This window comes from Argopecten irradians, chromosome 14 (genome assembly GCF_041381155.1).
Source record: "Argopecten irradians isolate NY chromosome 14, Ai_NY, whole genome shotgun sequence".
In the NCBI taxonomy this organism is placed as follows: Eukaryota; Metazoa; Mollusca; class Bivalvia; order Pectinida; family Pectinidae; genus Argopecten; species Argopecten irradians.
Window position 1 is genome coordinate 19,169,817 of NC_091147.1, and position 13,983 is coordinate 19,183,799.

At 35.4% G+C, this 13,983-nt stretch overlaps 1 protein-coding gene across 1 annotated transcript; it reads left to right on the forward strand.

Annotated features, from left to right (window-relative positions):
* The first annotated feature begins 6,429 nt into the window (after positions 1-6,429).
* Positions 6,430-11,917, forward strand: LOC138307633 (cell death-inducing p53-target protein 1 homolog). The gene is made up of 3 exons (XM_069248440.1): positions 6,430-6,768; positions 7,730-7,901; positions 11,488-11,917. Exons 1-3 carry the CDS (start codon positions 6,570-6,572, stop codon positions 11,591-11,593), a joined length of 477 nt encoding a protein of 158 aa, XP_069104541.1. The 5' UTR covers positions 6,430-6,569; the 3' UTR covers positions 11,594-11,917.
* The last annotated feature ends 2,066 nt before the right edge of the window (positions 11,918-13,983 follow it).

A 13,983-nucleotide genomic window follows, 5' to 3' on the forward strand; every position in this document is an offset into this window, starting at 1 on the left:
TACTTATTTTTCATAGGAAATTAGTCAAACTGGGTTAGAATGTTTAGCCCGAGACAGAATTTTATCGTCATATTCATATCGGTCCAGGCCGACCCCCAGGGCCTTAGGGCGGGGCCAAAAGGGATTCAATTAGTCTAAAACTTCAAAAATCTTCTTCTGAATTCAAAGAGTTGATGGAACCAGATATTCTTCATAGATTGGGAGGTCATAAGGCCCTTTACAAAAATTGTGAATTCCATGGCCCTGGGACCTACCTCAGACTTTTCCCTGAGGAGGGGGCAAAATGTACTATAGTTTATATAGACAAAAATACATTTATGAACATTATTTCCTTAGTTTTAATAGGAAATGACTCCAACTGGGTTAGAATTATTAGCCTGAAATAGCATTTTAACACCATATCCATATTGGTCCTGGCTGACCCCCAGGGACCAGAGGGGCGGGACCAAATACTCTTCATAGATTAAAAAGTGAAATTTATAAAATCACTGACACTGACTGACTTCTAGTTTAGTTTTGTTGTTTAACGTTGGCAAAGCAAATTGGAAATTTAAGCATAAGGTTTGGTAACAATACACTAACTATCAAAATGGAAACCAAAAATTAAAATTCCAATACGAAGGTTCAACTTTAAAGATTATTCTGATTCATAAATACTTTTTTACAGATTTGAACCAACTTTGCAATGCTCTTTCTGTAGCAGCACTCAGTTGACCGTCAAGGCCTCTTGTTTGTGATTTATACAAGCGGAACTCTTTATATACCTAGACCGATTTAAACCAAACCTGTTTCTCCCCTGGTAACTTAGAAAACTTAGATTATCAAAGCGACACATCCTAATACAACTCTTAAAACTTACAGATTATCTAAACTTCTATCAAAGTGACGCAACTTATTACAACTCTTTTATCAATGTTTAAAATCCCAGTTTTCATGAGATGAGCTGAATTTCCTCGTTTAATGATGACATCTACTGGAGTCACAGTCTTTAGTTGATGAATATTACAAGTTTTACGTTCGACATAGTGTTGAAACACCCTTGATATACGACGATGAATATGACATTGATAGAGAATATTTGATCTATTTAGTATACTATGTAAGTATACTCGTAAAGTAAGATAATCAAATTCAATTTTCGCATTTGAGTGAAAGTTATATAATGATTGACCCGCATTTTAAAAATAGTATATATCATGAATATGCGTATATGGTAATATCAACTCAGTTGGAAACGGATATTTATGTTAGCGCACTCCACTAGGGATGGGATTTCGCTTTTATGTTAATCATGCTTGTATGGAGCAATTCCTCTGAGAATATATTCAATGGGGCGCGTTAGAACCCCATATTGAATAAATTCTTAGAGGAATTGCTCCATACAAGCATGGTTAACAAAAAAGCAAAATCCAATCATTTTATTTACACTCACACGACTTTTTATTTATATTTATGCAATAAAATCGTCATTTGAAAGTGACGTAATTATTTAATAAAAATCGTTCAAAAGTGGGAGGAGCCTACCCATTGAACTGCGAATGATGACTCTTCACGTTTGGTAGAATTATTCATCCGCGACGACAAAAAAGTTCAATATTTTAGTGTAAAATAAACATGACAAACAATTAGTAAATTTCAGAGATAATTTTATTTAAGCAGATCAGTTTATATATTCAATTTTGCTGAAAGTTAATATATAGCGTAATAACATAAAGTGTTTGTACTCGGCCACATGTGTGAACTCGGTGACCGTTATTGTGCAGCGTGCCGAAACTGACGCAAGCTTACACACTGGAGTTTGCAAAAAAAGTTGTCACAATACCGGTGTTCAAGTAGCTCAATGTGTTTGAGATTGTCGTCTGACTTGGCGATATTACATCCTAGGGAGCCACGTGATTATTTAATCTACGCTTAGATCCATATCGCCATCGATAGATGAAACAAATTCACTTGTGTTCGATGGATACAATGTATTTGTGGTGACGCGTAACTGTCCCCACGTGGATTACTAGCGGTACATGTTTTATAATACACACAATTAAATTCTCATAGAACAAAGACATGAGGACATGTTTATAACTGACTTCTGTCAGAAGGTCTCACGCCCGTCCAACCCAAAGACTCGATCGTAGGACGAACACAGACACAGAGGTAATGTTTACATTTGACATCCATTATTTTAAACAAAAATGAAAGCACTGATCGCCCCGGTCGGGATATTTTTCACGTTTCTTTATACAATTGTTAATTTAAAAATGTATATATCATATATAAATATAAAACATATATGTATTATTTACATTTTTCCAAAATTCTATGAAAAACATCAATATACACCTAATGTTGCGTCAAAATGTAAACAAAGCCATATGTTTCTTTTTAAAAATTAGAAAAAATAGCCCCTTTATGTTGCATAGAACATTTTCATACGCAAGTTAAATGTTACCATGCAGTTATGGTAAACAAAATCGGCTAGAATTTGCGTATAGAGAACAAGCCCAGCAAGTGTAATTATATGTTCGTTAACAACTGCGTTCATACTACCGTATTCGCAGTCAAAATGAAGATCAATCCGTAAAACATAACAAATGTCTTTCAAGCAATAGTTCGGAGATTATGTTCATCGTATTACAATATATCCTTATACTGTCGGTGAAAATAATCTAACTCTAATAATGATTGAAAACATCTTTTATTAAAGGTTTTTAGACATTTTGATTCAACAACCTACAGAAAATCCATCTCTGTCATAGTTTTATTGATATGTTTGTTATTTATGATGCACGTCTCTGTGACGTTACATTAGTAACATCAATAATCCCTTCCTTGATAATCCAGAGATAACTATCACTGCCACAATATCCATCCTTGTAATATCCCATACTTTACATCCACAAACCTACTAAGATCATGTAGAGAGCAATGCCCAACTTCAAAACGATAGAGTCAACCACAATATACCGTTATACGATTCCTTCGATTCTTATGAAAGGACCAAACTATCTTTTCATCTGTTGTCGCACACACAATATTCATATTCTCTATGACCAGGTGTGGTTATAGCAATAGGTATGGAGTATCGATGATGCAACAATCCTAGTTACATAGGAACATATTCTAATAATTTGTGGTATTTTTCCCCACAAAATTATTATTTTCCGTGATATACGTGTTATAATACTTAAGTCGGGATATGTTTTCTGAACTGCACGTATTTGGAGCAGAATTAGATAATGTAATAAATGCAATCTAACCCTGAGGTTGGAATAAATCAATAGTTTGTATATGACCGTAATTAGACAACAAAATTAACCGCTTAGGAATAATCGATTTTTGTGTTAAAAAAGAATCATTTCATCATTTTTTCGAACTTTTATAGCTTGGTATATTTAAAAAAAAATGTATGTTTTGAAGAAAGGACTACATAATTTAACAGAATATTAATAGGTGGAGCCACTAAAAATTTGAAAATTAAAACAAAAGATAGATATGGAAAATATTGTGGTTGTTCTTTTGTTTCACATCTGCAAATTTCATACGAACGAAATCTTTTAAACTTATGTCACACCCTTTCATTTTTTGCTGATAAAATGTGTTTGACGAAAAGGCAAAACAAATATCAAATTGGAAGAAAATAATACACATCAGCAAAAGTTATGGGGTTTGGAAACAAATATTTAATGAATTGACAGCAATTATAATGAAGGTATTATGTAACCGTCGATTTCTTGAATAGCGTCATTCGGTATCATAGCTAGGAAAGAGAAGATTAAATCAAACAATCGAGTTGTCTCTCTTACCATTTTGTGAATTAGTATCCCTCGGTATATTTTTGTTTGTTAAATGGCGATGGATCTGTCGTTCTAAAATTAGTGGTAATGTAATTATTATAAAGTAAACTTGGATCGCCGATATTATCAGCGCATCAAAAGTCACCGTTTATGTTAGCCTTTACAGCCTGAGATTAAATTTATATTTATCGCAGTTTCTGGCTGAGAAGCACACATTTATTTGTGAATTTCAGTTCAAAAACCAAGTCATAAGTCGCAAGTAGGTCACACTAACCACCTACCTAGCATTTGTTTGTCATTAATTACCTCAATAGTTGCTCTAAATATCAGCCTGGTTCGATCACCGCATGTGTACAGAACAGCACTACCGCCATCAATTATACATTTATGTATACAGTTATGATATCTCTTTTTGAATACATATAGATAAATAAGTGTATTTATCCACTTATAAGTACATCAACTATAGATACTGTGTCTGTACTTCTCACATATATCTAACAGACTATATCTTATCTTAAATATCAAGAAATTGTTGTATAATTAATGGCGGTAATGCTCTGCACTGCTCTGCGTAGTACGTGAGTCTTGATGAAAATTTGTAAAATAATTAAACTCCTTTTAGGTATAAGAAGCATAGACGCAAGCGTGTAGTATTTCTCTATCTCGTTATAACGAGGTATGTATTTTGTTTTAACGAGATATTTATCTTGTTATAACGAGGTAGTTATTTTGTTATAACGAGATAGTTATCTTGTTATAACGAGGTAGTTATCTTTTTTATAACGAGGAACATATGTAGTTATCTTGTTATAACGAAATAGTTATCTTGTTTTAACGATGGAAATAACTTGTTATAACGAGACAACAACCTTCTTTTACAACGAGATAAGTTATCTTGTTATAACGAGAAAGAAAAGAAACCAATACTACACGGCACTAAAGGCTTCTGTAGTATGCTATATTGATAGACTAGGTCAGATGATAGCAATATGACTATATCATACACTAAACGAGAAAACAAAATGATATCATATTATCACTTAGCTTAGCTTATGTATCCCTTCGTAACAGGAACACATTGATATAGGAAGTCATAAGACAACCTGACTCATCATTTATACATCTTTATGTACCGTAACTGGGCGAAAATTTTCGTTTTTCTTAATTGATCTAATGAAAACTATCAAGTGTAATGAATAAAGCCGTGAAAATCATTGAAATGGCTGCAGATGACTTATAAACGTTAGTTATAACACAGAAATTATGTAATGTAAAATTATTTTTTATGACTAGTGTGTATTTAGACGGAAACGATCCGATAGAAATCACTTTACAATTACTAATAAAACTGAAAAAATGTGAAATAAAATTGTACACCATAATTTGGATTCATGATCTGATGGTATGCACTTATTTCACTTCACTTCATATGTTAATATAATGGTTTTTGGCAGTACTGCTAAAATCATTTTCAGCTCTTATTTGTAATAGTAAAATTAAAAACAATGCATTGAAAGTACCGTAATTCTCAAAATGGTGGTAACTCTTGTTGTAAATAACATATGAAAAGCTTATCTAAATTCGTGAGTATGAAAAATAAGCACATATAACTTTAACGTTTAATTGAAAATAACGGAAATGACTTAAATTGGCGTAACCTGACGTCCGATCAATATGATGTATATAAAATAAATAAAATCGTATTTGATACAATTTATTTATAGAAAACAAGTTGATGTATTTTCAAAAACAATTCAAGTAGTCATGAAAGACATCTACACTTTGAATTTCATCTCCACGTGTTTTTAATATTATTTATTTATTTATTTCGAGTTATCAATTCATTTAGTTCGTCACAAATTAAAACATGCGGTTATAATGTGATAATGAATATGTAAGATATGAAAAAGAACGAATAAAATGTTTTCAACACTGATAAAAAAGATACACTAAGAGTGGTTAAGATGTTAATTTTGGTAAATAGTCTAGTCACGATACTAAAAATAAACACGTATAATAATCGCTAGTTATAGGTAAGATACAATTTTTACGAAAGAACATTACCGCCATCAATTACACTTATATATGAAAAACTGCAGTTACGATATCAGATTCGAATATAAACAAATATCATCGAATAAATAAGTGTATTTATATACAAATACACATATATATTAGATATATGCTAGAAGTACCGAAACAGAATCTATAGTTAATGTTCTTATGAGTGCATAAATACACTTATTTATCCAATGATAATTTGTTCATATTTATTCGAAAACAGAGATCATAATTGTAGTTTTCAAGAATCACATATAACTGTATAATTGATAGCGGTAACGCTCTCCCGTAGATCTTATACCATGTGTACCCTGTTATCAGCTCTGACCTCTAGCCGCTTTCCTTCATTTAGCTATGATGTTCAACAAGTCGTAATTTTATCGGCTTGGTTAAAATAGACAAAATAAAGACTCAATAGAAATTTCATACCTACCTCTATTGCTTAATATCCATATTATCTAACTGTGATGTCACAAAATGAATATCGTAAATTGGTCATTATATGAACACTTGTTTTATATTTTTCTAGTAATAATGTCAGTCCTTGAAAATGCAAGCTCTCCGTCCGACACACTTATAAATAGTTCACGTCATGTGCGCTATCTGGGATAGTCACTTTGTTTACATTGATAAAACATTTTCCTGATGTAGACACAACCCCCGACAATATCACACAGGAAGTAGTAAGGCATTTGATTTGTGACTACTTTGAGAATGGAAAAGACACCGCCTTACCCCGCGCCCCAGCAGGGCTACCAAGCACCAGTATCTCAGGGTTATCCGCAGCCTCCTCAACAACAGGGTTATCCGCAGCCTCCTCAACAACAGGGTTATCCACATCCTCAACAACAGGGTTATCCACAACAGGGGGCACCACCTCCCTACAACCAGCCAGCCCAACAACAGAACAGTGGTATGTACAAACATTTCTCATATCATACATGGTAACAGTTGTTGTCGTCTAAAATGTATCTTCTATAGGATATTGTGATACATGAAACTGTATGAACGTGAGTTCGTAGATATACAATGCCGCACATGACTTTGCACACCTAAGAATTTCATAGCCGATAGATAATTTATTAGATATTTATTCAATTATCATGATTACAGCAAGAAGGACCAAACATTTGTTTTTCAGTAACTTCCAAAAATAAATGATATTTTTTTCAATTTTCTGAATATAAACGAAAAACATCTACCTCATCATGTTGGAGCTGAAAGTGAACTTGGCACATGATCTTGCCCAGTACACTAATTAATCCATTTTAAGTTTATTTATTTAACTGAACATTTACATTTCAATATAAAAACCAAAATAATTGAATTATAAATTAGGTTGCAATTTTCACAAAGGTCAAAACCAATTTGATGACTGTTTAAATCAGGGGACACTTCCACCATTCTTCCACTATGGTCCTATGGTAATACAGTTCGTCTGCATCTTAGACTAAAAACTAAGATTGTATTGGAATTTACATTGCCATTCTCTACTTTTTATTTATGTATAAGTTTGTTACTTTATTGAAATTAGGAGAAATTATGCGTGCGCAAGATCATGTGCCTCGCAACATCATGTTTGATTCGTTCCTGTAGTATATGTTACATTTGCCGTCTAGTCAATCAATTAATGGTGATGAATCGTCGAAAAAGTCAGTTAAAGCTTCTTGTGTAAAGACATTAAAATTCAGTTCAGTAACTTAGATGAACACATTCCGGTTGCGCACTTATCCTCGTTAAGTTTTTATCTCATATAGGTTTCCGATAAGCTGAATTGCAGAGTGACAATAATAATTTCCTTCATGGATGATAAACTCGATGACATTGAGTAAGCCATATATACTGATATACTTTATATATCACCTGTTGATAAGGTTCTACGACAGTGGTGGTCAATAGTCCACAGACAGTGTTTGGTGCCCCTAGCCTCAGAGAAGCTTCGGTAAGATGTATCTGTCCACATTGTCGAGCTGATATTATGACATCAACAACGTACACTACTGGTAACTTGGCGTGGCTGGCATTCATCTTCATGTTCATTTTTGGGTAATTATTTGACTTTTGATTATTTAATCACCTAATCATTGATATTATTTCATTCATATGTTCTACTCACTCACCCCCATACCCAACCAGCTACTAATTGATTCAACAAAATACTCACTCACCCAAACACTCACTCACCTAAACACACACTCACCCAAACACTCACTCACCAAAACATTCACTCACACAAACACTCACTCACCCAAACTTTTATCCACCCAAACAAACACTCACCCAAACACTCACTCACCTAAACACTCACTCACCCAAACACTCACTCACCCAAACACTCACTCACTCACTCAAACACTCATTCACCCAAACGTTTATCCACCCAAACAATCACTCACCAAAACACTCACTCACCAAAACCTTTATCCACACAAACAATCACTCACCCAAACAATCACTCACCTAAACACTCACTCACCACTCAAAACCTTCATCCACCAAACAATCACTCATCCAAACACTCACTCACCCAAACACTCACTCACCCAAACACTCACTCATCCAAACACTCACTCACCCAAACACTCACTCACCCAAACACAAACACTCACACACTCACACTCACCTCACTCACTCAAACACTCACTCACTCACCCAAACTTTTATCCACCCAAACAATCATACTCACCCAAACACTAACTCACCCAACCCTTTATCCACCCAAACAATCACTCACCCAAACACTCACTCACCAAAACCTTCATCCACCAAACAATCACTCACCCAAACACTCACTCACCCAAACACTCATTCACCAAACACTCACTCATCCAAACACTCACTCACCCAAACACTCACTATCACCCAAACATCACTCACCCAAACATTCACTCACCCAAACACTCACTCACCCAAACATTCACTCACCCAAACACTCACTCACCAAACACACTCATCACCAAACACTCACTCACCAAACACATTCACCAAACACTCACCCAAACACTCACTCACCAAAACACACTCACCCAACAACACATACACTCACTCAACCCAACACTCACTCACCCAAACACTCATCATCACCCAAACACTCACTCACCCAAAACACTCACTCACTCACCCCAAACACTCACTCATCACCAAAACATTCATCACCCAACATTCACTCACCAAAAGTCACTCATCCACACTCACTCACCAAACATTCACTCACATCAAACACTCACTCACCAAACACTTATCACCAAACACTCAACACCAAACACTCACTCACCCAAACATTCACTCACCCAAACACTCACTCACCCAAACTTTCACTCACCCAAACACTCACTCACCCAAACACTCACTCACCCAAACACTCACTCACCCAAACACTCACTCACCCAAACACTCACTCACCCAAAACACTCACTCACCCAAAACTCACTCACCCAAACCACACAACTCACCAAACACTCACTCACCCAAACACTCACCCAAAACATCACTCACCCAAACACTCACTCACCCAAACATTCACTCACCAAACACTCACTCACCCAAACATTCATCACTCACCAAACACATCACTCACCCAAACTTCACTCACCCAAAATCACTCACCCAAACAATCACTCACCAAACACTCACTCACCCAAACTTCACTCACCCAAACATCACTCCCAAACACTCACTCACCCAAACACTCACTCACCCAAACACTCACTCACCCAAACATCACTCACCCAAACACTCATTCACCCAAACTCCACCCAAACATCACTCACCCAAACATCACTCACAAACACTCACTCACCAAACATCACTCACCCAAACACTCACTCACCCAAACCTCATCCACCACAACCCAAACTCACTCACCCAAACATTCACTCACCCAAACACTCATCACCAAACATCCACCCAAACTCACCACCCAAACACTCACTCTCAAACACCACTCACCCAAACACTTCACCACCCAAACACTCACTCACCCAAACATCACTCACCCAAACATCACTCACCCAAACACTCATTCACCCAAACCTTTATCCACCCAAACAATCACTCACCCAAACAATCACTCATCCAAACACTCACTCACCAAACCTTTTCATCCAAACACTCAAACCAAACACTCACTCACCCAAACATTCACTCACCCAAACACTTCACTCACCCAAACACTCACTCACCCAAACACTCACTCACCCAAACACTCACTCACCCAAACACTCACTCACCCAAACACTCACTCACCCAAACTCACCCAAACATTCACTCACCAAACACTCACTCACCCAAACACTCACTCACAAACATCACTCACCCAAACACTCACTCACCAAACACACTCACCCAAACACTCACTCACCAAACACTCACTCACCCAAAATTTTATCCACCCAAACACTCACTCACCCAAACACTCATCATTCACCCAAACCTTTATCCACCCAAACAATCACTCACCCAAACACTCACTTATTCAAACACTCACTCACCAAAGCATTTACTCAGTCAAACATTCACTCAAGCAAACATTCATTTTTACAAACACTAAGTCACCCAAACACTAATACACCCAGACATCCATACACCCTAACATCCACTTACACAAAGATTCACTTACCCAAACACTTACTCATTCAAACATTTACTCATCCAAACATTCACTCACCCAAACAATCACTCATCCAAACACTCATTCACTCAAGCATTTACTCACTAAAATATTCACTCACCAAAACATTCACTTGTACAAACTCTAACTCACCCAAACACTCATACACCAAAACACTCATATACTCAAACATTCACTCACCCAAACTTTCACTTACACAAACACTTACTCACTCAAAAACTCACTCACCCAAACAAACTTTCACTTACACAAACACTTACTCACTCAAAAACTCACTCACCCAAACACTCACTCACCCACACTTTTATCCACCCAAACAATCAGTCACCCAACTCTCACTCACCAAAACCTTCATCCACCCAAACAATCACTCACCCAAACACTCATTCACACAAACATTGACACACCCAAACATGCACTCACACAAACACTCACTCATCCAAACACTCACCCACCAAAGCATTTACTCACTCAAACATTCACTCAACCAAACATTCACTCAACCAAACATTCATTTATACAAACACTAAGTCACCCAAACACTAATACACCCAGACACCCATACACCCTAACATCCACTTACACAAACATTCACTCACCAAAACACTTACTCATCCAAACATTTACTCATCCAAACAATCACTCATCCAAACACTCACTCACTCAAGCATTTACTCACTAAAATATTCACTCACCAAAACATTCACTTGTACAAACTCTAACTCACCCAAACATTCATACACCAAAACACTCATGCACTAAAACATTCACTCACCCAAATTCTCCTCACTCAAATATTCACTCACTTAAATACTCACTATCCCATCCGTCCCCTCAACACACTCAATCTACAGTTCACCCACTCAACCAACTCAGCCGTTTGACTTTATCATTTGTATGGATGATTTTGTGTTAAGTATTGTTTTTTTAAGTTACCTATTTAAAATAATCCTAACTTGATTCATTATTGATATAAGTTGAATATATATATCTGTTTTCCAGTTTCTGGCTTTGCTGTTTCATTCCTTTCTGTTTGGATGGCTGTAAGGATGTCGTCCACAATTGTCCAAACTGTGGAGGTGTAGTGGGCCGTTATAACCGGATGTGACGAACCGGAAGTCAGAAGTCTAGAAATTGAGAGTGAAAACCGAGAATATAATAATTAGAGCCAACGTTGAAATATACAAAATTTTAACTCTATGAATGGCAATAGCTGACAGGGAATTTGTCATAATATTTGCCGAGAAACATTGGCCCTCATTGATAGTTTTCCAAGATAAAAAGACAATTTCACACGTAACTATATACATGTATATTGCTTTTGTTTATGACCAAATCCTTATGACTATACGCATTGTGTTTATTACTTGCATTGTTAAAGTAATTACTTATAATTTTTATACCATTTCAAAATAAAATGAAATAAAATCAATGTTTTTTTTTATATTTTAATCTTTTTAAGAGCAGAAAACATGTTTATGATTCGCAAAACATATACTTTATATTGGTGAAGTGAAGAATTGTAATAATCTTCATATATCAGTATAGCACTATAAATACAACAGTATGCTCTTGGTGTATATGTTAACCACACATACTCGTCTTTAGCTGCAATATTGTAGCTTAAAAGACTTTTTAAACAGAAAATGGTGTTGATCGATAGGTATACAATGTAGTTGGCCGGGTACATATATTCGTTCTAGTCTTTATTCTGCAAACATCTAAGTTGTTTATGGAGCATTCAATTAACAAAACTAGATCGTTTTATTAACCATGAAAATGATTACAGACGGGTGACAGCTTCCTTCATCCAATAGTATTTTCTGCTTATCTTTTGTTTTTTTTTCTTCTTTTTTTCTCTTCCAGCCGAATGAACGTGACGTCACAAAGGTGATCTCGTGCACGCGCCCCACTGAAATACCCGAGAACCATTAAAATTAAAACTACTTTGTTACCACTGTTTGTTAATCCCCAAGGTATGTTTAACACTTAAGAGGCGAACTTGCTGCATTTGATACCAGTCTTGGTGTAGATAGCTGAGTTTCCACTTCGATTTAGAAATTAAGAGCTACATATAGTCAAACAGACACAAGTGACGTCATATTAATCTAAAACTGTTTGCATCACTTTGTATTATACACGAAAATGCATGCTAATATTCGAAAATGTATGCTAATATTCTGTCTTCAATTTCCATTTTGTGTGTTTATTTGATTACTTTGATGATCTCGAAATAAGAAACTGATAGATACGTTCACACCATTAGTCTAAGGTTTTATTAGCAAATACCATATTTCAGTAAAAGAAATATTAAGTATGATTCCGAAAACAAAAACCACTATTCCGTCTTTGCATGCATAGGGTTAGCTCCCTTGCGGGTACGTATCGATTGTAACGTCATTCATTTGTTAGTACAGTTCACTTAGTTTTCTCAAAAAAAAATATATACCGTTACGCTCGCATGTATATGAGGTCACAATCAATATCTACCCGCAAGGGCAGATAACTCTGTAAAATGCAAATACAGATTGGATACTTGATATGATACTTATAATATACAGTAAATGCGACTTGAAAACAGAACATACTCATAATAACTTTTGTTTAATGTTATTTCAATATAAACAAATGTTAATTAAATCATTTAGTTCTAATCTTCAAACAGTTCAGTCTGTCTTCTGTTACGATCCGTAACGGCGAATATTATTCACAGGAATGTAAATTCATGACATCGTCATATTTCCTATCAGAACAATGGAGGCCTAGCCCCGATCTGAGAATGGCTGTAATCTCAGCTACAGTCAATGTGATATATGTGATTAAAAGACAGAGAATCGTAATTATATTCATGACTGATATTGATATGATTAATAGAATGTGTATTATATTACTATAATTACTTACGTGATGAGTAACTGTCGAACTAACTGACTATTTGAATCTACGGCGTTTATTGAGATTCGACAGATAACGAAAATGACACAAAGTACATATATTTTTATCAAGAAACATGTATAAATATGTTCTGTTATGTTCATGGAAGTCACCTGAACCATGCTGCGAGATTGATATGTCATAAATCGTCGTATTTTAGCCAAATCACGTAGCCAAAATCACCTCCATCTTTAGACTCATTACATATTCTTAAGCTAATGATTAATGTTTATTGTAATAGTTTTTTAGTAGGTATTTATTTATCCATATTCGGAGCATTTTACCAGTATAGACGGAAGCACCTCCGTCTATTGAAATGTTCAGTATTCCAATAATGTATTCAAGGATATAGATAATTATTTAGCGTAGAACGATTTGTGTAACCTTTGTAAATCTCAGTGTATCCAGTACTGGCACTTAATAATTTGTGATTATAATAGATCAGAAGTTGATTTTTACTCCTAACTTTGTTATTTTATGGAGTAGTGCTATGCTGGAACCGAGTCCCTTATATATTACTTTTACTTGGCGATTGCTGAAATACGCAACCAGACCGGGAAAAAG

Coding starts and splice junctions, on each gene's coding strand:
- LOC138307633 (XM_069248440.1), top strand. CDS start 6,570: ATGGAAAAGACACCGCCTTACCCCGCGCCCCAGCAGGGCTACCAAGCA. Junction 6,769..7,729: donor AGCCCAACAACAGAACAGTG/GTATGTACAAAC, acceptor CCTGTTGATAAG/GTTCTACGACAGTGGTGGTC. Junction 7,902..11,487: donor ATCTTCATGTTCATTTTTGG/GTAATTATTTGA, acceptor TCTGTTTTCCAG/TTTCTGGCTTTGCTGTTTCA.